At 36.0% G+C, this 27,240-nt stretch overlaps 1 protein-coding gene across 3 annotated transcripts in view; it reads left to right on the top strand.

Annotated features, from left to right (window-relative positions):
• Positions 1–21,624, top strand: part of CDKL4 (cyclin dependent kinase like 4) — a 58,619-nt gene extending 36,995 nt beyond the window's left edge. For all 3 annotated transcript variants that reach the window (XM_031950388.1, XM_031950387.1, XM_023494998.2), the window contains 4 exons: positions 1,926–2,008; positions 8,272–8,328; positions 17,466–17,612; positions 21,398–21,624. In XM_031950388.1, the coding sequence (XP_031806248.1) occupies positions 1,926–2,008; positions 8,272–8,328; positions 17,466–17,612; positions 21,398–21,499 (389 nt within the window). In that variant the 3' untranslated portion in view covers positions 21,500–21,624. The remainder of the gene's footprint in view (positions 1–1,925; positions 2,009–8,271; positions 8,329–17,465; positions 17,613–21,397) is intronic.
• The last annotated feature ends 5,616 nt before the right edge of the window (positions 21,625–27,240 follow it).

Raw genomic sequence — 27,240 nt, 5'->3', positions numbered from 1 at the left:
TTGCATTATACATAGAAATTGCAAGTTTTTAACTGTAATGTGCACCCCACTGGTTAATCCCATCTTGCTTATTTTTGTGCTGGAGATTGTTGTGCCTGAAGACTACTTAGCTTCTTTTGTTGCAGCAGGGTCTTAATTGAAAGGCATTGCCAAGGGTGTGCTGCAGTCAGCTTGAATGGGCTTGGAGAACTGATTGTGAAATTTTCAGTGGGAGCGTTTACACCTCAGAAATTGGCAAATGCTACAAGTCTGGGGCTTAATTCATTGTTTTGTTGATTATCTGAACTTAAGAAAGCGATGGAGGAAATGTTAGTAATGTAAATTATACTTAAAAGTGTGTCCTGTGGATGTTTTTCTAGTGAGTTGATTGTTAAACATTTCACAGCCCATTCCTGGGTATTTTCTACAAGAGCAATAATATGGCACAGTGAGAGTGAATACTATATGTTTTGTTGTTAATCAAATATTATCCTCACAACTATCTTATAAGGTAGCTGTCATTATTATCTTCATTTTTAAAGTTGAAGTTATTGAGACAGAGACTAAGTGTCTAGGATCACACAGCTAGAGAATGTTTGAACTTGGCTTTGAACTCAGGTCTCTCCTGACACTAAGCTTGATGGTCTACCTACTATACCACCAGCTGCCTTTTGTGTCTAGAGGGCTAATCTTGCAGCCAGCAAAATCTGAGTTCATGTCCTGCCATTTTAACTCCTCGTGACTTCAGCTACATCTCTGAACCTATAAGTTGCAAAGTAGAGAAAATAATCCACACAGTGACTACAGTAATGGAAATGGAAAGAACAAATAACTAAAACTGAACACCGTGTAATTACAATAACTGATCTTGACCCCAAGGAAAGAGTGAAAAAACGTACCTCCTTCCCTTATTTGCAGAGGTGGAACACTGAATATTCTGCCAAAAGATCTCTGATGTATTGATTGATTTTGCTGAATTGCTTTTTCTCTTTCTCTCCTTTATTCTTTTTACAAGGAATAGCTGCCTGGGTAGTGGAGAGGAAATCTATCTATTTAGATATGAAAGTGATATAAAAATTAAGCCAACAAAGTGGTAGTTCCACATGCCTAAGTAATCATAGTTAGGAGCCTCCCCCCTTCTTCTGTCCCCTCCCCACCAAATGCTGACATAGCAACATTGCACATTTTGCTCCTTACATTCCAGTTTTCACAGAAGCATCTTTACTATGGGAAGAGCCATATCATTCCAATCTACTGAGATTTGTCAAGTGCTTAGCACAATGCCCGGCACATAGTAGGTGTTATGCAAATGTTAACTGTTATCATCGTTATTGATAATCATAGCTATATTAGATACCATTTCTCTCCCATGTATCAAAATCATAGAGGAGAGAATAGGGTTCAGTGGAGGAATTAGGGGAATTTTTATTTCTCTTCAGTTTACTTGCTATCTCATATTACCAAGAGTCCAGTTCTAATCTACAGAGAGGTTTTAAGCCCAGGATTTCCACTAGACAAGCTTCCTGGATATAGAAGACTTCCCCAAAGTTTCCAGCAGTTGCAGTTGGGGCCATACTGAATAAATAGTACAAAGTGAAGTAACTCTTGGACAGGAGAATTGCTTCAGTCTCTTACTGGTGGGTCTTTCCAGGCTGGCCTCTAGAGACTAAGGTACTTGAGGGGCACACCCATTATTAGGGTACCTACAGTTTGGAAAATGTGAGGGTGAAACTTATCACAAGTCCTGCTGCTCTTCCCCTTAGAGAGAGAGAGAAACTAGAACAGAGACAGAGTCAGACGCTTGACTTTGTACTTGCCTACACAACTCACACCTGGGAGAAAAATCAGTCCAACATTTCTTTCATATCTGAGCCCTAGAAAGTAAATGTTTAAAACATGCTCTGATTCCTTTACTAATTTTTTATTCTATTATTGATATTTTGTAGGAAAACTAATTCCAAGGCACCAGTCCATCTTTAAAAGCAACCAGTTTTTCCATGGCATAAATCTACCGGAACCAGAAAATATGGTACTGGATCTTATTTGGGGGACTTTATTTTTCATGGGCTTTGTCCTTCCATATGTGTATTATGGAGTGTGTGGTTTTAGGGATGGATAGGCACATACTAGCTGTTCTTTGATTAGATTTTGAGCTCCTGTTATCCCTATGTCATCAATATAATGACTGACATTTACATACTATAATGCCAGAGAAACTGAGGCAAGATAGAAATTAGAGAGTTTTTAATATTTTATTTGAATTTCTGAGAGGGAGAGATTGTCTGAGGGCAGATAAGAATCCATTTTTCCCCAGGGCTGAATTGGATTTTCACCTCTAAAGAATTCAGCATATTGAATGTTAAGATTCCAGAGATTCTTTATAGGGAAAGGCCGTGGGGGAAAGGAGGGATGGTAAAGAGCACTGGTGAATGGGAATTTCCAGGAACGGACCATGAATACAATTCTCACAGGTTGGGGGGTGAGGACCATAAATTCTTGATCACTTAGGAGGATTTAGGAGCCAGGATGTCTGAAACAGAAGCTCTCCCCCTTATCTGAGACTAAATAGTTACAGTTTATGACCCTTGAGTAGCCAGCCCCCAAGTTATATCAGTCCTGATAGTCAGGAAGAGGGGTTGCAACCAGGGGGATTGAGGCAGAACAATTCAAGGAACTGAGGCAGAACAATTTAGGGAAACTGAGGCAGAACAATAAAAGGAAATTGTGGCACAACAATGCCAATTAAGATGATAAAAAAAAACAAAAGAACTTTTAAGCAAAAATTCCTTGATATCCCCCTTTTAAACACAGTTTGATGCTAAATTAAAACTTGAAATGTATTTAGCCTTTTAGGATCAGATAAGCCCTAGGCCCCCTGTAGTCAGCAGAAGCAAGTACTAAATCAGTATGAAGAGCTGAGTGCCATTGGGATCACAGCTGCTAAATTTAGAGTTGGAAGAGACCCCAGAGGCCTTCTGATCAACCCCTTTATCTTATAGACCAGCGTCTGAGTCTCAAAGGGCTTAAGGAAATTGCCCCAAATCAGTGATGAACCAGAATCTATACCCAACGTTTTTAGAGTCCAGACCCAGCACACTTCCCATTGAACTGCATTGCCTCTAATTACCTAGTGATCTGACATTACCATCCATCTCCTTCCTACATATTTATATGTTCGTGGTTATTTGTTTTTGGTTTCCCATCAGAATGTGGTCTCGGAATTTGGAGACCATATTTTTGCCTTTCTTTTTATCTCCAACATTTAGCATAGTGTCTAGCACTTAATAAGAACTTAAATGATTGTTTACTGACTATTTACTATCTAAGGTTCTCAGCCTTCTATTTGAATTTTGACTTCAGTTTTTTTATTCAGAAATAATGAGACAACATTTGGGAGACATGTATTTAAAGAGGAATGAATATGCACAAAACTTTATGGTTAAAATAGGTGAGAAAAATGCTAGAGAAATATATATATAGCATTGTCATCCAAAAGGCAGGAAGTACTAGAAGAAAAGTTGTGGCAAATAAGCCCAGTTGAGGGCAGTAGAGAACTATAAGACATTCCTACTTGGGGGCTAACTGAGCTGCAATTAATAGGTATGTACCTGAAAACCTCCATGCTACAGGTTTCAAACCATTATTTTCATGTTGTTGCCCTTACATCCTATTTTTTAACATTTAAAATTTTCAATTAATGAAAATCTACCTTTTGTTCTCACCTCTTGTCCATGTCCCAATTAAAAAAGAAAGGAAAACAAAACCTTTGTAATAAATGTATATAATCAAGAAAAAAAAAAGGCCCCTCTTATTCATTTCTAAACAAGTGTATGTCTCAATTTGTATTCCAAGTCTACCCCTCACTCTCAAGAGTTTGGTAACATGTCTCCTCATGAGTTTTCTGGAATGGAGTTGATCATTGTATTGATCAGAGTTCTTAAGTCTTACAAAGTTGTTTGTCTTTACCATGTTGTTGTCATATAAGTTGTTCTCTTGGTTCACTTCACTTTGCATCAGTTCATACAAGTCTTCCCAGGTTTCTCTGAAACTTTTCATCATTTTTTAAAAGCATAATAGATTTCCATCACAATAATGTCCTATATTTGTTCAACCATTCTCCAATTGGAGGGCACCCTGTTTAGATTACAGTTCCTTGTCAACACACATACAAAAAAGCTACTACAAATATTTTTGGATATATGAGTAGTTTTCTTCTTTCTTTGATTTCTTTAAAGAGTATTAATATTGATTCTGTAATAATACCATTACCTCAAAATTATATGCTCCTTCATAGTTACATAGTTCTCTCTGTTACATAATGCATATGTGTATATATATATATATATACATATCTATGTATGCATATATATGTGTATGTATGTGTATAATTGAGTTTATAACTCCATGTAATAAGTCAGGGAGACATATTATTCAAATATCACATATGAGGAAACTGAGGTTCAAATAGGTTCTCAATTAATTGATATGTTTAAGTTGAGAACCTATTAAAAAGAAGCTAAGATTTTACAAGTTGTATCCTTAACCTTTGAGGAAGATGGATAATAAATTTTGGATTATACGTGTTCTAACCAGCATGGAAATTTGGTACTGCATTATTGCTTTGTACATTTGAAGCAAGAACCAAAGTTGTTTTGGCAATCTAATTGGAGGAAAGACTTGTTTATTTGTCTTTTGGTCTTCTCAGGTAATGTGAACAGTTGTTATAACATTGGCAGTAGATCTGGTCATAACTGACACAAAAACTTGGTCAATAGAGGCTCTTGTTAGAGTTAAGATGAGCCCTGTGCAGGCCCTTCAAAAAGTGGTTGTGTTGCCAAGGCTACTATGAGAGTATCTTGCTCTATTACGGGGCTTCTTAAACTTTTCTACTTATGACCCTTTTGCATGAGAAATTTTTGTCATCCTAGATATATGAGTATATAAAATAGGAATGCAAATCAAACATATACTAATAATAAATCATAATTTTGCGACCCCCACATTTATTTATGGGCTCTATAGAGCTTCCCTAATTCGTGACTCAAGCATTGCACCTATTAGCTTATATTGTCTCATTTTCACTATTATACCTGACTCCTCTGTGTGGGATTTTTAGAATATAGATCTATAACACCTTTTTATTTTTACATCCAGATAAAAATTATTTTTCCTTCTTAAAAACAAAAAGAAGCAGGGGGAGGGAACTTATTAGAAACAACATGAAACATTAAAAATAATTAATCAGAGAAAGCAATGTCTGTGGGAAAAATGTATTGTCCAGGAATGTTTTGTTATCTTTAGGGGAAATAAAGCTTTTAACAACAAAATAAATGTCTTATCCACTATTGCTTTCTTTACTGTGGCAAATGAATGATCATTTAACAAATCACAACTAGTATATTTGTGAGACAAGGATTCATAGAGAGCAAGCATCTCTAACTTCTTTCGGTTAGTCTCATTCAGGATGCTGAAGCAAGTACAACATAATAAACTCTCTTTTTGACATTAATTTTCTATTTTCTTTGAAGTTAAAGTTTGGTAGTTGTCTTTAAAACCACAAATGGTCTGGAATTTGCCTGGAAGGAAAGTACTTTTATTCAGAAGCCATACATTTGACTAGCCCAGCTTCTGAAACTCTGGGTCAAGACACTGTGTGGAGTCTTATAACTGAATATGGAGGTTATGAAATTATGATTTGTTATCAGTAAATGTTTGATTTGTATACTTCTTTTCTATATCTCTATGCCAGGGGTTGTGTAAAAATTTCTTGAGTGAAAAGGGAATGGAAAAAGTTTAAGAAGTTTTGGACTAGAGTACTCCAGATATGGGGGAACTTCATTCTTTAGGTTTCAGTCTGAAACCCAAGGCCAATTTTGTCTAATCACAATCTGGATCAATCACAGCTTTAAAATTATATGCATAAGAGGCCCTACAATCAGGATGGATCCAAAATCAAATCCAGACTCAGACACTGGCTAGCTTTGTGACCTTGAACAAGGCACTTAACCCCAATTGCCTCCAAATGAAGAGGTTTATTTGAATGAAATTCTAAAGAGTAATTATTATAACATATTTCCATAGTATAGAGGGCAGCATGTCGTAGAAGATAGAAAACTGATCTCTAAATCAAGAAGACTACTTCATTTCCCCTCCGATATTTACTGACTGTGGATCATGACAATACACTCAACCTCTCAGGGCTCCAGACAACTCTCTGAGACTATAAATTGTGGAGGAGATGCCAACGGGTATTGGTAGAGGGAATTTCAGTTCTATGGAGCAATGAAAACAATCCCTATCAAATCAACAACACTGCTTTTTAGTTACAGTGGGTTTTCCTACATTGGAGGGTTGAGGGGAGAAAAGTTCATTGTAAATTGTAAAGCACTTTTAAATAGGAATTATTAATGCATAATTGACCATCTGATCCTCATAGCAATGTCAGGTAGGTGATTTAGATCAATTGCAATAGACTTATGATGGAGACAGCCATCTGTCTTCAGAGAGAAAATCATGATGTCTGAATGTGGATCTCAACATAGTATTTTCACCTTTTTATTGCTATCTGCTTGTTTGTTTTTTTCTTCCTCATTTTTCCCTCTTTTGATCTGATTTTTCTTGTGCAGCATGATAAATATGGAAATATGTGTAGAAAAATTGGAAAGTTTAACATGTACTGGATTACTTGCTGTCTAGGGGAGGGGATGGAGGAAGGAAGGGAGAAAAATTTGGAACACAAGATTTTGCGAGGATGCATGCTGAAAACTCTCTTTGAATGTATTTTGAAAATAAAAAAGCTATTTTTAAAAGGGAAATAATATTATGTTGTGATTCACATCCAGTACCCATAGTCCTCTTTCTGGATGCAGATGGTTCTCTCCATCACAAAATTATTGGGATTGCCTTGAATTACCTCATTTTGAAAAGAGCCAAGCTCATCACAATTGATCATCACATAATCTTGTTGCCATATACAATGTTCTCTTGTTTCCACTCACTTTACTTAGCATCAGTTCATGCAAGTCTCTCCAAGCCTTTTTGAAATAATCCTGTTGATCATTCTTTATAGAAGAATAATATTCAATTACATTCATATACCATAACTTATTCAGTCATTCCCCAACTGATGAATATCTACTCAATAGGAATCTTGAATCTTAGAGAAATGAAATGACTTGCTCAGTTACATCTAATAACGACCTGAACTTGGGTCTTTGGTTCTAAGATAAGTGTTCTTTCCATCATAGCTTGTGACTTCTTTCAGAAATAATCTGAAAATCTAAGTCTTAGTGGGGCCAAGAAATCATCTTTTGTGATAGATGTGTCCAGCAATGGCCCAATTTTGTAGACACCCGAAATGGATGGCCTTTGCTTACTTTGTAATAATTATTTGAGAGTTAACAAGTGACAGTTTTGGATTATCTTGATAACATCATATTTCAAATACTTTATTCTGTTTTTCATAAAAATTTCAATTACGTTGGCTTTGAATGTGACATTTAAATGAGAATTTTTCGAACCTCAGTTTCCCCACCTGTAAAATTGGAATGATATGTCTATTTCACAGAACTGTTGTAAAACGCAAATGAGATATGTATTTAAAGGACTTGGTAATGAAGAGGTGTATGATTTTAAGCTAATGCTATCATAATCTAACCGACATTAGTAATAACAATGGCTAGCATATATTGGCTAGCCTTTAAGGTTTGTAAAGCATTTTTTATCCTCACAACTAAACTTAGGAGCTAGGTTCTGGTATTATATTCATTTTGCCGATATGGAAACAGAGGCAAAAAGCAGTTAAGTGGCTTGTCCTGGTCTGCAACTAGATTTAAACTCAGTATTAGTGTTTCATGCTACAGAATGATTATTCCTTTAGAGCAAGGAAACTGAAGGCCACATTAACCCAGAATCACTTAATGAGCTAGCAGTATAATTGGTGAACTAGAGGATAAAACTCAAGTTAGAGAAATGCCTTCTAGTAGGGGCAACTAGATGGTGTAGTAAATACAGCACCAGCCCTGAATTCAGGAGGTCCTGAGTTTAAATTTGACCTCAGACACTCAATACTTCCTATCTGTGTGACCCTGGGCAAGTCACCTAATCCCAATTGCCTCAGCAAGATAAATAAATAGATAAAAAATAAGTGTCTTCTAGTACTAAGTTTTCTAGTATAAACTGAGGTGAATTTTGTAAATCAAATTAAATAAAAGCTGTTTGTTATCTGCTATACCAGTCTCCCGCTATCATGATGTTGTTTATATCTTTGACATTTCTTTGTTTTTTTTCTAGGAAACACTTGAGGAAAAATTTCCTCAAACTCCTCCAGTGGCTTTGAACTTCATGAAGGTACTTTAGAGGTTCCATTATAGCTATGACTGATAGATGCAATAGCAACTTTTATGAAGCATTACAATGTTTATCTCTTTGCCTCTAAGGCTGTCAGATTACAGCATATATGCCAGTAAGTAAATATGGAGTAATGTAGAAGGGTGATGGCATATACCAACAACTGGGAGGAACAGAAAAAAGCCACCTCCTCTAAGAGTGGGCAAACAAGCTAAGTGTAAAAAGAAGGGCAGGATTCTCCTAGGAAGGGAGAGAATGAGTTCCAGGTATGGTGCAAAAGTATAGAAAAAGTAGGTGGCTTGTTAATTACAAAGAACAGATAGGAGGCCAGTCTTCCTAGACTCAGAGTGCGTGATGGGGGATATTATGAAATGTCTAGAAAGGTAGGTGGAAGTGGGATGGTGGCGGATTTTTAAGTGTCAGCTTGAGAAATTTGTATTTTATCATGAAGCTATATTAGATTTTTTAAAAAGGGAGTGATATGATCAGACATGTGTTTTGGAATATTAATTTGGCAGCTATGTGGAGGCTACATTGGAGTAGGGAGAGACTTGAGGCAGGGAGACCAGTTAGAAAGTTATTTCAGTAGTCTAGCAGAGGCACGATGAAGTCTGAGCTTGTATTGTGACTGTAGGAGTGGATAGAAGGAGAAATATAGAAGGCATGATGTGAAGATGGTGAGATTTAACAGTGGATTTTTCAGTAGATATAGGGAGGGAGAGAGAGAGAAAGAAAGAGAGAGAGAGAGAGAGAGAGAGAGAGAGAGAGAGAGAGAGAGAGAGAGAGAGAGAATGATACTAAGGTCGTGATCCCAAGTTGCTGCTGTTGTTGTTTGTCCTTTGTTCTGGAAAGGACCCTGACATCAGGGAGATGATGTGGTGACATGCAAGTGAATTAGATTTAAGTGAGGGAGGGCTGGGCAAGATTACTTGCCTCATTTCCCCCTCATCCCCACCAGAGCCATTTGGATCCAGTGGCAAGATATAAATCAGGATGACTTGAGATGGTCCTGAATGAAATGTGAGACTTTGCCCTTTTTAAGCTAAGGTCTTCAGAAGGTCTCAGTTTGACTGAGGCTGCACCCATTCAATGATTAAAGCTAGGTAGCAATTAAGGCAAAGAATCTCCTCCTTTTCCTAGTCCCTCCCAAAATTCTAAATAAATAAATGGATCTGGGAGAGGAAGACCTTCAAAGTTTCTGGCCAAAGCAAAAATGACTTCTATTTACATTCCATCTGGACCCAATCAGGTCCCAAACAATGATCCTGGGTTACTGAGAGGTTAGTGATACCCATGGCAATAATAGAGAAGTTCAAAAGAGAAGGTTTTGGAAAAAAAAAAAATTGAGTTTGACATCCAATTCGAGATGTCCAGGAGGCAGTTGGAATTATGTGACTGTAGCTCAACAGACAGTCTAGGATTGGGTGTAAAGAGATGATATTGAACCCATAAAAGTTGATGAGATCACAAAGTAAAATAATATGGAAAATAGGACCCAGGACAGAGCAGATCTGACATAGCTGGAGAATCAGAAGACAGAAGGAATGAACAGAGAGGTAGAAGAAAATCCAAGAGGGGAATGTCATGAAAGCCTAGAGAAGAGAAAGTATCCTTGAGAAGAACATGATGAATAGTATCATATGCTGCTGAGAGGTCAAGGAGGAGCAACACTGATTAAAGTTCATTGGATTTGCCAATTAATAGGTCATTGGTGACTTTGGAGAGAGCACTTTCAGCATCATGATGAGACTGAATTTCATCTCAATTAACTTATAATGAGCTTGCAGTTCATTAAAATTCCATCATTTTAAGTCAAACTATTACTGTCTAGCTATACATGCCACATCTTGTACTAATGTAGTTGATTTTTTTTAACCAAGTTTAAGACTTTTCTTGGTCTTTCTAAAATCTTATTTTATTATCTGTGGTCCTGTATTCTAACCTAGGAATATTTTTTTGAATCTTGATTCTCTTCCATTATATTAGCGTTGGCTCTTTGCATTATGTCATTTACCACTTTGATGAGTATGTCTTTATCCAAGTTACTGATAAAAATATTAAACAGCAAAGGACCATGCACAGATTTCTGGAACTCTCTACTGGAGCTTTTCTTACAACTTGACAAAGAGCTACTATTGACTTCTCTTGGGTTTAGCCATTCAACGAATACAAGTCCCACATTTTTTCAAGTTTCCCAATATATGACCATATCTTCATCAAATGCTTTACTAAACTCCAGGTCTGATCCTATTCAATTTAATTCAATAAATATTAAGAACCTACCATGTGCAAAGTACTATGTTAAACTATTTGAGATACAAAGGCAAAACAATAAATCCTCCTCTCGGTGCTAATGATTTAATACCTGTCAGAGAAGATTTGGCTTGAATGATGTCTTCTTGAAGTCATACTGGAAAAAAAAAGAAATCATACTGGTTTTTTGTGATTGCAGCTTCCTTTTCTAGATATAAAGTAGCCATCCCTTTAATAATACTTCCTAAAATTTTGCTGGGAACTGAAGTCAAGCTCACTGGTCTCTAGTTGGTAAACTTTATGTAGTTCTTGAAATTTTTTTAATATGGGGCAGGTTTGTTCTTCTCTGCATCCTGTCCTCTATACCTCTCAAAGATCCCTAACAATGACAATCATATCTGCCCCTTTTTTCAGTTCCCTGATTAAGTTCTTGAGGGTCTAGAGATTTGCACTGATCAAGGTCAGCTAGGTCCTCTTTTATACCTACCATATTTCTCCCTTCTAAATCCTGGATTCTGAATTTTCTTCATATGCAATAGTACTTTGGTCCTTCTTTACCCTATTCTATTTCTTTTGAATAAGATATATATGATTTTTTTAATGGTATATCCTCAATAGTATGGGAAGTTGTTGAAAGACTGCTTTATACAATGAAGTTACGGTGAAAATCAGAATTCTATCAAGAGAAAGTCAAATCCAGAGTCAGTGAGATTAATGTCAATAATATTATTGACTAAATAAGGCATCCAGACTATTATACTATTTGTTATTTATTACTATTATCGGCAGTTAGATGGCATAATAAATAGTAAAGTCAAGAGACTTGAACTCAAATCCAGCTTTAATTAAGAACTTACTATGACCCCAAACAAGTCACTGTCTGCCTTAGCTTGCTCACCTTTAAAATGGGAATAATAATAGTACCTACTTCCTGAGTTATAGAGAGGATCAAATGAGACATTTTTAGCACAGTGCTTGACACATAGTTGGCACTTAATAAATGCCTGTTGCTTTCCTTCCAAAAAATTGAACCATAAGCATCTAGAGAATTAAAAAAAAAACTTTTTGTTTTTGTATCTACCCTCATGATTTAGCAACCCTGTTTTGGGGTCTCATAAAGAATAATTCTAAAACTCTAGAATATCCTGTGAAAAACTGAAACAAAATCTTCTATCTGGTGGCCTGGAACAGATGGGAAAATATGTGATGCTTTTTGACCATCCAGGTGAAATCTAGAATCAAATGGTCAAATAATGAGGGATTTCTGAGCCTACTACTCTTAGTCCCTCTTTATCGATGATCATCATAAACTGTCATTAACTTACATGATGTGTTCCTACCACTCACTTCTCAGTTCATGACATGCTGTTAAGGAACATTTTTTTTAGGCTTGGAAGTCAGGAAGTGTCATCCATCCACTATCAACAGACCAATAGGTAAGAAAAGAGGTCAAATCACATCTTGGAATAATATCTTCACTGTTATGTAACATATTAGCTGGATAATTAAACAAACTTCTGTACCACCAGATTTACATGTAACAAAATAACTTGTGTTTTACTTGTAGTGGTATTTCCTGTCTTTACTTCATTCAAGTCAGTCAGTCCATAGCTAAAGAGTATAGCCCTACCTTTAAAGGAATTCAGCCAAAGCTGCATCCTAAGATCCTATCAAACACTGAAGGATGTGGATGTAGGAGAGCCAGAACCATCCATATATGCAGTATTTTTGCATTACCCAACTACTGGAAATTATATAGTTATTTCATTGAGACTTTATCATTACAAAATGCAGCATGTGGTCCTCATATTTCAGTTAACAAGAAATACCTAGTCTTCAATTATTCCCCCACTTTTAGCTCCTCTAAGCTTGATAATTCATATCTATAAGTGGTCCTTCTCTAACCTCACCTCATCCCCAACTTCACTCATCCTTATTCTATCCAGAAAGACAAAAATGACTTAGAAGATCAAAAATTCAGAGCAAGTCATTAAATTCTTAAACGTTCTAAGTAACTAAAGCTGTAAACTGCAGAGAAGGTGAGGACCTGTGTTGGTAGAAGGTGTTTTCTCATCTAGGAGTTCCCCATCCCAGTGAACCCACAGACTTTGTTGGTCTCTCTTCCTATAGGGCCAAATTTGAAGGGCTTTCATCTTGATGTTTCAAGATTTGTATTTGTTTAGGTGACGCATGGTGCATTGAGTGCTCGGTCTTGAGCCAGGAAGATTCATCTTCCTGAGTTCAAATCCAGCCTCAGACATTTAGCAGCTGTGTGACCCTGGACCAGTCACTAAATGACTGATTGCCTCAGTTTCTTCAACTGTAAAATGGGGATATTAATGGCAGCTACCTCCAGGATTGTTATAAGGAATGAAATAATATTTGTAAAAACCCTTAGTACAGTGCCTGGTACATAGTGGATGTTATAATGTTTATGTCCTTCCCTTGCCCTATCTAATTAAAAAAAAAAAAACTACTGGGAAAGGCAAGTTGATTCCTTATGAAGAGGAATGCTCTATCCATTATCACTGAGTGAGTACCCTTTACAGTAAGCTCCATTTAGAAGATGGAATAAACTAAGTGGCAATAGGATTGCAGAAATAAAAGCCCATGATTATACTTCAGTTTCTGTTAGAATCACTCCTTTTCCATGTGAGCGGGCATAGGGTGATTTCAGCAAGAGCCTAAAGCCTTCTGCATTGGTGCCTGCTGTCTTCATCTGTCTTCAGTTTCTAGCTACCCGCCTTTGCCCTTACCTTCTCTGAACCCAACCACCTTAACTGTTGTCCTGTGTGACCTCAGCTGCCTGGGGAAATGAGGAGGGGATTCCCAGACTTCCCAGGAATGGGAAATCCAGTGTCAAGTTCCTGCTCTCCTCCTGCCCTCCCATTTTGTGAGGACAGGAGGCATGACAACCTGGGACCTTGCCAGAAGCAGTTAAAAATTACTGTCTTTTGAAGGGCTTTTTTAAGAAAGTTTTTTTTCCCTCTCCCAATTTGGATTTTCTACATGAAGATATTAGAAAATCATTCAAGATCTTCCAGCAGCATATCTTTAAATCTGCTTTATACTTAAATCTATTCCTAAATGCATTTGTGTGTTTTTTTCTAATTTGTGCTACTGTACTCAAATCCCTAAAAATATGAAAAGGATAATCTAAATTATCTACAGGTCTACAGACTTCCAATGGAACTATGGATATATTCCATATGAACTCGGAATGGAAAAATATTACATTTTTATTTTCACTAACCTCAAATTGAAATTTAGCTTTTCCTTAAGTATTTTAAAACATTCTTCTGAGAAGGGGTCCATTGGCCTCCTCAGACTACCAAAGGGGGGGGGGGGTCCATGACTAAAAAAAAGCAAAAAAGCTGGGTGAGGAGAAGGAGGAAGCAAGTGAGACTAAAGCATGTATTAGGTAAGTGCTATATCAAGATATAATGTGTTATATAGTGCCAAGATTTAGTATGGTTGATCCTCTCTCTGTCTATCAGGGATGGAGAGTCTTTTGTTTTCCCCCCTAAGAGAAGGTATTGATTTCAGGAAAACAAATCAAATCATAAGCAAAAAGTAACTATTTCATTCACTCACCCACCCAGAAGTAAATATGATATACTTGATATAAATATAATAATAATAACTAACATTTATGTAGTACTTACTATGTGCTAGGCACTGTGCTAAATCTTTTACAATTATTATCTCACTCAGTCCTCACAACAACCCTATTAGGGGAATGCTATTATACTTCCCATTTTATAGATGAGGAAACTGAAATAAAGCTTAGTGATTTGCTCAGGGTCACACAATAAGTGTAACTGAGGCTGGATTTGAACTTAGGTTTTCTTGACTCTGGGTCCAATGCTGTAGCCACGGCACCCCCTACCTATACTTCATATGTGTATGTTTTTATATATATATAATTACACATCAAAATAATGTATTTCTAAATAGATTAGAAATATGTGTAAGTATATATAAAATTACATATCAAAAAATGTATGTCTAAATACATTAGAAATGTGTGTATGTATATGTAAAATTATGTATCAAAATAATGTATTTCTAAATACATTAGAAATGTGTGTATGTATATACAAAATTACATATCAAAATAATGTATTTCTAAATACATTAGAAATGTGTGTATGTATATATAAAATTACATAACAAAATAATGTATTTCTAAACAATTTCCAAAATATTAGAAATACAATGTATAAATATGAATGTGCTTGTGCACTTTTAAAATTAAGAATAGTGAACCTAAAACTCTATTTACTAGAAGGAATATAAGATAAAAATATTTCAGATCTGTGACATGATCAGTTAAAGAAAAAGAAAGGGAGGAGGGTGGGAGAGGTGATAAGAGAGAAGCAGAGTGAAAGAAACCAAAAGGATGTCAGTGCAGAGATGAGATGGAGAGTGTGGGAAGTCAGAAAACAGGGGGCGTGAGCACAGTCCCAAGAAGAGCCTTCACAGCCTTCCTCTGCAATGGGACTGCAATGGGGAATGAAGTCACATCCTTTGTAACGCAGAGAGAAAGCCTAGTGGAGGGGGAGTGCATAGAGAAACTTGGCCAGCCTCCTAAGAGCTGGTCTGCAGCAGCACCGGGCTGGTGCATGGCTGAGTATTTTCCCTTTGCCTCTGTCTTTGTGGGGATCCATCTGGATGTCAGTCCTCTGGAAGAAGAGGGCATGTGGACCACCCCCCCGGGTGTCAATTTGAGCCACATTTATGTGGTTGTGCCTTTTGTGAGCCCCCCCACCACACACGGGTTATACAAGAAGAGGGAGTCGAGCTAAGATGAGTAATATCTCTGATTCAGTCTCAGAGCTATATCTCTGAATTTACCAGCTGAACTCATTTTCCTGTCTCTAGAAACAAATGTGGGATATAACAGAGAAAGAGAAAAAGACAGAGAAGAGGTCCACGTGGCTGGGACCTGAAGACCTCATATCTATGGGAGAAGGGAGGGTATGTGGTTGGCAAAGGTCACAAAGCGGGCTTTAGGAGGAAGCTCTGCCAGGAGAATAGCCATTGTGAGATTGGGTAGCAGGGGCAGCTAAGTGGCGCAGTGGATAGACCAATGGCCCTGAAGTCAGGAGGACTTGGTTCAAATCTGGCTTCAGACACTAGCTGTGTGACTCTAGTCACTTTATCCTAATTGCTCCCTCCCCGAACCCCCCTCCCAAATAGCATTGCTGGCATTAGGGAGGTTTGGCAGCAGATCGAGGAGACTATGTCCCTCCATGACCTACTACCAGTAAACGGACCCACAGATGTGCAGCCCAAGGATAAAACTTTAGTCCATGAAAAGTCTTGATTGAAGTGATACATAAGTCAAGCTTGTATGAGGTAAGCAACCAAGATGGGAATTCAGCCATAGAGCAGGATAAGAAAGGGACCTAGTGACTGGAACTGGGTTACAAGATGGATGAGGTCATGGAAGAATAATACAAGAATACCAGAACCAGGACACGAGATTAGAGTTGAGTCAATATTACTGCATGAGGTGGTATGGTGGGTAGGGTGCTGGATCTGGAGCCAGGAATACCTGAGTTCAGGCAGGACTTCAAACACTTGGGCTGTCATTGGTTGGTTGGCATCAACTCACAACATGGAGAGTCTTATTGTATTAGGGTCAAATCCAAACTTTTTTTTTTTTTTTATTCATAGGAGGCCTTATCTACAGTAACCTAGGCAGACTGAAATCCAAAGCAGTCTTAAATCTAGAGGTTCAGTTTTTTCTTTTATCTTCCTGATCCTTATTATAAGCAGAATTTATTGATTGATTCTAGTTTCAAGTAATCTGCCTCTCAGAGTTGTTTTTAAGGAAAGTACTTTGTAAAACTTAAACTTTACCCATAAATGTGAGTTTGTTAACTGTTATTATTGTTTTGTTAATTACAAGGAGGAAAAAGTCCTTAAGGGGGTCATAAGATATTTTGGGTCTTAGACTCCTCCTTTGGCAGTCTGTGAGACTAACATTTTTAAGTAATTGGAGAAAATGTTAAATTTCAGTCAAAGATTGCGAAGAATAAGGATGTAATCCCCACCCTACCCCACTAATCCAAAGTCAGAGATTCTCTAAAATCTGACCATAGTGTGAAGAACCCTTTTCTAGAGACTCTCCTCTCTAGACACCTGTGATATTGTTCTCTCTCTATTCTCCTCTTTTCTATCTCATTTTAAGTCTCATTTGTTTGCTCTTTATCGAGGTCATGAATCCTAAGCATTAGGGTCCCCCAAGACCCTATTCAGAGCCATCTTATTTTTTCTCTATTATATCGTACTTGATGATCTCATCAGCTCCCATGAGTTGAGTAAAAACATTCCAAGAACCCCATGCTTTAAATTGTTTGCTTTGGAGAAGTGTAGGTAGGATAATGTAATTATCCCATGAGTTGGTAAAAATGTACTGAATACTCTTCCTTTGTTAACTCTAAAGTCAACATTTTGAAGTTCCTCAAAGCCTAGTTTTAGTAAGATTGAAAGTTGTACTTCCATTTTATAAGTACAGAATAATCCTATAGCTCTGAGCAAAACCCTCTTAATAGATGTTTTGTTCTACCACATGCATGAGCATTAGCATTAGCTCATTAGCTCCAAGTTTCCTCCTTAATTTTACCTCCTGGCTTCATTGGCTCTCTTTAAGTCCTAACTAAAGTCCCATCTTTTATACAGAGCCTTTCCCATCTTGTGTATAGTTTGCTTTGTATATATTTGCATGTTTTCTCCCCCATTAGACTATAAACTCCTTGAGAGCAAGGAGCCTATCCCATGGTTGTTTAATAAATGTTGATTGATTGGCTGCAAACAATAACACAGCAGATCCTTCTCTTACCTTTCCTTTTTTTTTATTTTCTGTTATTCCAAAGAGTTGCTTGAAGATGAATCCAGATGATAGACTAAATTGTGCACAGCTCTTAGAGAGCCCTTATTTTGAATCTTTTCGAGAAAGTCAAGTTAAAAGAAAATCACGTAATGAAGGAAAGAACAGAAGACGATCACAAGTACCTACCCAGGTCTGTAAAGATAAAACACTACTTAATTTCTGAATCTTCATTTTCCCTTCCCTTCAAAACAACATAGATGAGGAATTTTTCTGTATATCACTTTAATGTAGATTCCTAGCTCCATGAGATGATGGTTAAAGGAGTGCTAGCCCGGTTGAAAAAAGGCTTGTCAAAAGGATGCTTAATTATCTGCTTCCTAATGTTGAGTATATATAATAAACTGGAAGAATTCATTTTCAAAGACAAATTCTAGTTTGAAACACCTACATACAACATAAGAGTGTATTGTACACATTTAGATATTCCACAAGTCAGATCGTGTCCCCAAAGCTCCTCCATACAGTAACAGCCTGGTGATATAATGGTTGGTTGCTGTTCTTAATTCTCAAAGAGGAACAAAATGAAATCACTGTTAGAGTTGAGTTACAATGTGTTGGACTATGGCTGATCAGATCATTATGAGCTCGGAATGCTCTGCCACATGTTGGACACAAATAATTCCTTTGAACATTTGGGGTAATTTCTCTAATTTTGTACATTTCACATTTCTTTTAGGTTAATTCAATTCTGCTTTATTCATAGAGCATAGTACCTTTCCTGATGAGGGTATGGCATGTGCGGCAGTCCTATGCCAGTGTCTCCCATGTCATATAATTAATCGTAAATTTCTGAAGAGAGATCTTGAGAATGTCCTTGCATTAGCAATACAAGGACACCTTGTGAGCGCTTACCCTGTGTGAGTTCTCCATAAAGTATAAATATATAGATTAGATAGATAGATAGATAGATGGATTTGATAAGTGTACATTTGGCATTCAAACAATGTGGCCAGCCCAACTGAGTTGTCTCTCTGCGGCAGAGGTGGAATGCTTGATACAGTATTGCTGGGTTCAAATCTAAGACCAATAAAAAGGGATGATGCTGTACCAACATAATTCCAGGATAGGGCAAGGGAAACTCTACTCTCCCTCTTAGAGATGACTGGTCCAGAATGCTGGCTTCCCCTAGCTGCATTGTAGAGGCAAGGTCAAGTTCTAACAGTATGCAAAGAATTCACATCTTGTAACCTAAAACTGTAGGGTCAATAATAATAAGCTAGCACTTTATAGGGTTTTAAGATTTGAAAAGCTCTTTACACACTTTGTGTGTAAGGCATTGGAAACTCACTACAATCCCTGTGAGGTAAGTGCTATCTTTGTTGTACAGATGAGGAACCTGAGGCATTAAGAAGCTAAATGATTTCCCCAGAAATCATTCCCCATGTGGCTAATAAGAGTCTGTGGCAGGATCTGAACTCAGGTCATGCTGTCCTCTACCTCCTGAATCACCCAATCTAATATGTCCCTCCAGGTCTAAATCTGTGAACTTATGATTCTATTATATAACAAGAAAAGCTTGTAGATATTATAAAAATTTTAGTCTTATAAGTTCTTCTATGATGTTTTAAATTTGCTAAAGAGGATTTTGATCATACAAATACTTTACTACACTGGGAACTGATATTCCAACTGGCATTTGCTTATCTTCTATTATCTGGATTTTGATGATTTCACTCCTCATTCACATGAATATTACAATTAAAGGAGAAGAGAAAGGAAGAGAGCAGATGAGTCAATCTGACTTCTTGAAAGTAGCTCTATTAGAAGTGTTGGGTGTAAAAGTTCAGATTAATGAAGAAAATTACAATTTCATATTATCTATTGATTGTGATTATCCATGATCCAAAAGCCATTTCTGGATAGGTAAAAATAAATTCTTTTACCCTTTTCTGTAAAGCTGCCATCCTGGTTTCCACTGGTTTTTGCTCAGTGCCTTTAAGTCAAAAAAGAAGAAGTGGATGCCCATTTAAAGTCACCTGGAGCCTTATACCTGGAGCTATATTGTTTTTTATATTTTGAGTTCACAGATTCAACTGAACTCAGATTCTTGATCTGTAACTAATAAACATAGGTGTACCTTTATAAATAATTCACATGTATGCTTATTTAATGTGAATATATCACCAATAGAATTATATATAAAATATGTTAGTTATGTAATGTATGTGAACATATTTTATATTGAACATATGCAAATATAGTTAATATATTACATATAAATGTGAATTATTAGCAAAATGTGAATTATTAGCAAAGACACTTAAGAGTTTATATGTATGTGCATATGTATAAATATATATGTATATATATATCACTTAGAGCTTTATAAGTGTGTACATATATACAAATATGTATGTATTTATCAGTACTGTGTGTGGATAAGTATAAATATGTATGTATATAATATTTATATTTGTATAACAAATGTATATATATATATTTGGAAAGGGCATATGGTATGGTGGATAAAAGAAGTAGCCTTGAACTTAGAAAGACTTGGGTTTGAAGTCTTGAACACCAGCTATATGATCATGGGAAAATCTTTTAACATCTCAGTGTCCTAGGACATTTTCTTTAAACAATACATTAGAGTTGTTTATCTATATAATGGAAGGAAATTTTTACATCTAAAATATAGGTCAAGATCAAAGAAGATAGATTTAGAGATAGGAATAGATAGATAGATTAGCTAGATAGATAGCTAATCCATAATTTGATACATACATACATACATAGGCAGATGACAGCCAGTAAGTAGCAGATAGCTGATATAGAAAGATAGATGATAGTTGATAAATAACTGATATAGATCACTAGATAGATTGATAGATAAATGGAACATAGCTGGTAAATAGCAGATAGAGTGAGAAATATTTAAAATACTTTTTGTATGCTGGGCTAAAGATTTTATTAAAAGCAAATATGCTTGAACTGGAAAATCTAAGGAAAGGTCCTTTGATGATTCAATAATTTAAAAGGTAATATTTATACATTATTTTAAGATTATAAAGCACCTTACATTTATCCTCACAACAATCTGAGGAAGGAGATGTTATCAATGTCCCCATTTTATACACTGAGGAAACAGAGGTTAAGAAGAGGAAAGTGACCATTCAGGGTCATTCTGCTAGTAAATATCTGAAGCTAAACCTGAACTCAGGTTTTTCTGACTCCAGATCTAACCCTCTTTCCACTGTACCATCAGCTGTCTCTAGGAGGTGAAGATACCTACATTTCCAGAGAGTAAAAAGTAAATAAGTGAAATATTTTTTTTCCAAAATGTGTCAGGTATTTTACTATATAACTTAGTACCACAAACATTTATTGATTATTTCCCATGTGCAGAGCCTTGTGCTGGTGCCAAGGGAGACAAAAAATAATGTTAAGACATGTTCCTTTTCTTTAGGGAAATTATAATCTTTCATGGGAAATGTGTAGATAACAACAAGGTACATCATAGAAAGAAGAGTATTATAAATGCAGAACAGAGGCACCAACTAACCAAGTACAGTACTCTCGGAGTTCATTTCTGTCAGGAGAGAATTCGTGGGAAGAATGGCAGTTGGACCGAACCTTGAAGGGGGAGTGAGGGTGGGAAGTAGGTTTCAAGAAGTCCAGATGGAAGAGAGAACATTTTAAGTGTAATTGTACTGTGAACAAAGAGACAGAGAAAACCTGCAACATGTTTGGAGGATGGTCGAGTGATCTTGGTACAAACATACAAACTCTGGTCTAAGTAAAAGATCCAAAAATTCTAAATTTCAAAGGTATCAGCTCTTAGCTACGACTTGGCTTGATTCTGAGCTTCAGGTCTGTTAACACCCTCTCCCCCTGTGCATTCTCTTCTTAGACTTCTAGGCGTATGGTGGTGCAAGTATTTCAATTTCCTGTATTTTTGTCTCATTCTGCTATTAGAATCAGCTGTTGCCTCTCATACCGGGAAGACACAACACCCCCACACCTGATGGAAGAAGACAGGTCCTCCAATTAAAATTTGATCATCTTCCAAACATTTAAGAAAACTTTCAAGTGAAAAGCAATCTAACATGTACAAAATTCTCTATGCTCTAAAGAGGAATTCTCAGTGTTTCAAATGCAAATAAGCCATGCGAAAATTAAGATGCCTTCTGGGCTTACTCTGATCATTGTTGATTCCTTTCCATTTTTTTTCTTCAAATGCCAACTTTTATATTTTCTTTATGTAATAAAGCCTGGTGCTTCACTCCCAAAGGGGACACTTGCAGAAAGCATCAGAGCAGGCCCTGTCATAGTAATTTATATTGAGAATTTGTGGGGGGTTCCTTTGATTTCTTAAAAGGATTTATGAATATTATCTCCTTATAATTAGCCACATATTGTCTTTAAAATATCCCAAATAGTCTGCTTCAGCAAGAGGTGACATTAGTTTTTACATTTTATTAATGCATTTGGGTTTGTTTATTTTTTTTAAACAACTTTGTCACTTCCCACTGTCTCATCCACACTACTCTACTTTATAAATAGAATAACAACAACAATCAGTTAAGTAAAATTACCCTACGGAACAGGAAGTCTTAACTTTTTCTTAATGGAACCCATAATCAGTCTAGTGAAGTCTATAGACACCATCTCAAAATGATAATTTTTGTTTTTTGTTTTTGCTGAGGCAATTGGGATTAAGTGACTTGCCCAGGATCATACAGCTAGAAGTGTTAAGTGTCTGAGATCAGATTTGAACTCAGGTCCTCCTGACTTCAGGGCTGGTGCTCTATCCACTGTGCCACTTAGCTGCCCCAAAATGATAATTTTTAAATACATAAAATACATAGGAAAATTCGATTATATTGGATACATTTATCAAAAAAATTATAATCCAAATCCCCATGTTTTTAAGAACTTTGCTATACAGCAACCACAACTGCATGATTATTTAATAGTTCACATCCTAATGCCCACCCCTCTTATGAGAAGATCAAGTATACTCCCCAAAGCTCTCCTCTGGAACACATATTGATCATTGCATTTGACCAGATTTCTATTGTCTTTAAGTGTTGTTTCATCTGTTTTGTTATTGTTATTATTAGTAGTTTCATTTGTTTTATCGTCATTCTGTACATTATTCTCCTAATTCTCATTTCTTTGCTCCAAAGGAGTTTTTTTATATAAGCACATGCATATTTCTATGATTTCTTCTATTTGTAATTCCTCATAGAATCGCAATTTTCCACAATATTAATATATTGAAGTTTGTTCAGCCACAGTGGATAGACATTTTCCAACACTGGGATATATACCCAGTATTACAATCTATTTTGGGTCAAAGAGTAATGAGTAGGTTAGTAACTTTTCTTTAATAATTCCAAATTGTTTCTCATAATTCTTAGATCAATTTAGTTTCATCAGTAAGGTATTAGTATGGCTGCTTTCCCACAACCTCTCCTGCAATGACATTTTTTCCTAATTATTTTATCTTTGCCAATTTAATGAGTATGAGGTAATACTTCAGAAGTGTTTTACTTTACATTTCTCTTATTGGTAGTAATTTGGAGCATGTTTTCACATGACTATTGACAGTTTACATTTCTTCATTTGAAAACTGTTCATACACTTTGAGCCCTTGCCTATTGGGAAATGGATTTATACATCTATATGTATAAATTTTCTATAGATTTTGAAAGTCAGACTGATGCAAAGATTTCTAATTCCCCATATGTAGCTTCTCTTCTAATTCTAGATTTTATTCATGTAGAAGTTTAAAAAAATTTTTTATCACTGAAATTGTCTTTTTGTATAATCACTTCCCTCCCTTGTCTGTTTATAAATTCTCCCCCAGTTGCGAAATATATAACCTTCTAGTCTCTGTTTTTAAAAATGATGTGACATTTTATTTGAGTACTTGGATGACCATTTATATTTAGATCATTAATCTATTTGGAATTTATTATAACATATGGTATAAATTTCTAGTCTAAACTGCTTTCCAGTTTTCCCAGCAATTTTTAAGTAGGGAGTCCTTCTCCTAGGACTTAAGTTCTTGGGTTAGTACTAATAACAGTAACAATTGCTAGCATTTATATAGTGCCTACTATGCTAAGTGTTTCATAAATATTATTTAATCCTCACAATAACCCTCAAAGGTAGGTGGTGGTGTTATCTTGATTTTGTAGGAGAAAAGATTTAGACTGAGGTGAAGTGACTTGCTTAGAGTCTTATAATTAGTAAATGACTGAGGCTACATGTGAACTCACATCTTCTTGACTTCAGGTCCAACTCCTTATACCACTTAGTTTCTAGTTAGTGTTTATTGTACATTGAGCTAGCTATATGTTCATTTATTCTAAGGTTTTGCTTATTTAGTCTGTGCACTGATATGTTTTTTTCTATTGTTTATTACTAAATAATTTTGATGATTACTGCCTTGTGAGATAATTTAACATCTTCTTCTACCCTCTATCTCCATTTCCCTTCAAATTCTTGACCAAATGTATTTCATTATTTTGTCCAGCTCCATAAAATAGCCCCTTGGTAATTTGTTTGTTGCAGAGCTATTTTTTATACCTCTCATTTCAGTGATATAGGAAGCTTCAAGTAAGGAACTTCTAGCAATGCAAATTGGTAACTTTTCAAAAACTGTGAGTCTCAGAATATTCTTGGGGTGCTAGCCAGAATGTAATAAAAGCAGTAATTGAACTCTAGGATTTCCTAACTCACTATCCATGATTTCATGCTGCCTCTCATAGAACTAAATATGGAAATTAATTTAGATAATATCACAATTTTAATTATATTGGCATGTTCCAGCCATTAAAAAAATAAACAACTCTCAAATTATTCATCTTCCTTTATTTCTGTTGACTCAGTTTGATGACTCTACAGTGTTAATCACATTATTGTTTTTTCTCCATTTTGGTCATTTTTTCCCCCTCCCTACTCCAGTTTCTAACCAGATGTCTTGACTAGTATTTTATGAACAAGTATCATAAAACTGGAAGAAAACCCTACAAATTGTCTAGGTTTTCCCTTAATCCCAAATCAAATTATACCTCTACCATTCCACAGAAGAATCTATACCAGAAGAGTCAATAACAATCATTAGCATATTCTTACATTCCAAGGCTCTCTTGCTCCCATTTAAGGCCATTTTTGTGTTTTATCCTCTAAGGAGAGCAAATATGTCTAGCCATTATCTCTGGATAACATGTACTTGACTCATGACAGTAATGGTGATATTTTGGTCTCTTCTAGGTAAGTAATCTCAATCCCTTTAGCCTTTCATCATAGGCTATAATTCCAAAATATTTATCTTCATTCTTCAAAACTATTGTCCTCTATACATTCTTTTATAGAGAGATTATTTTAGAGTAAGTCTTCTTTCTTCTGAATTTCATTTTTTTTGTCTTTCACTGGGAAAAACTAAATTCAGTGACAATTTTTCTGCAGCTGCCTCATCCATGTCATTTCTGAGAAATTTTTCAGAATTAAAGTCAACTACATATTTACTTTAGAGTTAGATAGGTGGTAGTTATTGGAGAGAGGAATAACTTAGTATAAATTGAATTTCAGACCTTTGCTCACTGTGTGACCCTACATAGGTCACTTAACTGCTGTCTGCCTCTGTTTTTTCATCTATATAATCCTAGAATTTTTTTTTATTTTATAGGCAAGGTAATTGGGGTTAAGTGACTTGCCCAGGAATATACAACTAGTAAGTATTAAGTGTCTTAGGTCATTTTGAACTCAGGTCCTTCTGAATCCAGGGTCTGTATTCTACCCACTGTGTCACCTAGCTGCCCAAATGAGATATTTGTAAAGTGCTTTGCAAACTTTGCTTCATAAATGTCAATTGTTATTGTTATTAATACTGAAACATAGTTTTATATGTTCTTTTTCTGAAATTCCTTAGCACTGTTACAAAAACTTTGAAACTTCTGCTGATAACTCAAAGCATTAAATCATGTAAAACAATAGCAGTACTGGTCATCTTCTCTCACTGGCAACAACTAAAGCACATATAATTATATTTCCAGCAGCAACTGAAAGCAACTGAAATTAAAGGACTTTAATTAAGTCCTTACTGCTATTAGATCTGGCATATTACCTGAATGTTCATGCCTTTTTCAAACATGTATTATCTCAGGAAATGCTAGCATCTGGAATCCAGAAGTTAAGTTTAAATCATTAATAAATACCTTACTACTCCAGACATCTCCCTGGGGAGGGACACTACAATCTAGGGATGTATTCAATCTCTTTCAGTTTTTTGGTAGTGTTCTTGAGACAGCTGATAGCATAGTGATAAGCCAGGAGTCAGGAAGACCTGAATTCAAATCCAACCCTAGACACTTTCTGTGGGATCCTGAACAAGTCACTTAACCTTTGTCTTTCTCAGTTTTCTTAATTGTAAAATGGGAATGATAATAATAGTACCTACCTCCCACCATTGATGTAAGGGTCAAATGAGATAATGTTTGTAAAAGTGCTTAGCATAGTACCTGAAACATGCTACAAACTCCATAAACATTAGTTATTATTATTATTATTATTATTATTAATTAGGCTGGTGGCTCTATGAGTAGAAAAAAGACATTCAATAAATGTTGTGGAGATAAAGTTAATGAGGCTAAAAATTAATGAGCTTTGGCAATGGATTGGATATAGGGCATGGAGGAAAAGGAAGCATTAAGGATGACTCTGACATGGCAGAAGGATATTAGAGATCAAATAAGAAAATATTTTAAAAAAATAATATGTTCCTAGAATGTAGTAGAAGCTCTCTACATGCTTTCCCTTCTCTTCATTTGAGAAAAAAAAAATTACAATCCTGCTTGGGTAATTTTTTGTGCGTTTGAAGGATGCCATCAAGGAGTCATTTGTGCCTCTGTACTTTCCAATTCAGTGTAGATGGAAGCAAGCTCTGAGGGTCTTTTTTAAAGGATAGGAAATCTGGGACATAAGAAAATGATGTAGTTATTTTCAGCTTCAAGTATGTCCTACAGCTTGAATATAAAGATACCATATGTTAAGAGAAGGAGAAAAATTATAGATCAGGAGATAACTTTGTTAAATGATTTCAACTTGGCTTCCATAGTTGTTTTTTTTTTTTATTGAAATTATCTCATTACCAGATCCTATAAGCTGACCTTGACCAATAATACACAATGAAAGGCTGCCTATAAATAGTCAGTCTATTAAAAGCCCACATCCATTTTAGTTTCTAATCAGTCATAAGACAACAAAGAATGTGACTGAAGCTATCATGCTTGGGTTTCCATGATTTTTTTTACCCTGATATCTTACACCCTCCCAAGGAGTACTCAGTCAAGCACTTGTCTTTTTTCCCATTTTTGCTCTTAACAATCTAAAGCCAGTTAAGTGTCTCTAGGGGGGTGAGAAGAGAAAAACACTTAATGCTTTGGGGAAAAAAAAAACTCTGGCTCAATCATTACTGCTGAAAGAAAGAAATCTTCTGTTGACATAAGTTTGGGAGGGCTGGTGGAGGTGAGAATCTAAGTTGTTGTTTTTCTTCTTAATGAGTAAGCAAGGTCCCAGGATCACCCAGTCAGAGGTCTGACATTCCTAATGTTTCTAGGGCTATTGTCACATACTTCTCTGCCTTTGTCTGCATTGGAATCCCTCCTTTCTTAGACAAAAAGGAAAGCAGTTGTAATGGTCATTTGGTGCATTAGAGCACGTGTTCTCAATATTTTTGTGTCATAGTGTCCTTTGGAACTCTGATGAAGCTTATAAACCCCTTCTCAGAATGTTTTAAGTACATCAAG

The sequence above is a fragment of the Sarcophilus harrisii genome, chromosome 2, assembly GCF_902635505.1.
Source record: "Sarcophilus harrisii chromosome 2, mSarHar1.11, whole genome shotgun sequence".
In the NCBI taxonomy this organism is placed as follows: domain Eukaryota; kingdom Metazoa; phylum Chordata; class Mammalia; order Dasyuromorphia; family Dasyuridae; genus Sarcophilus; species Sarcophilus harrisii.
Note: the sequence above shows the minus strand (reverse complement) of the source record. Positions and strands in the feature narration are given on the sequence as shown.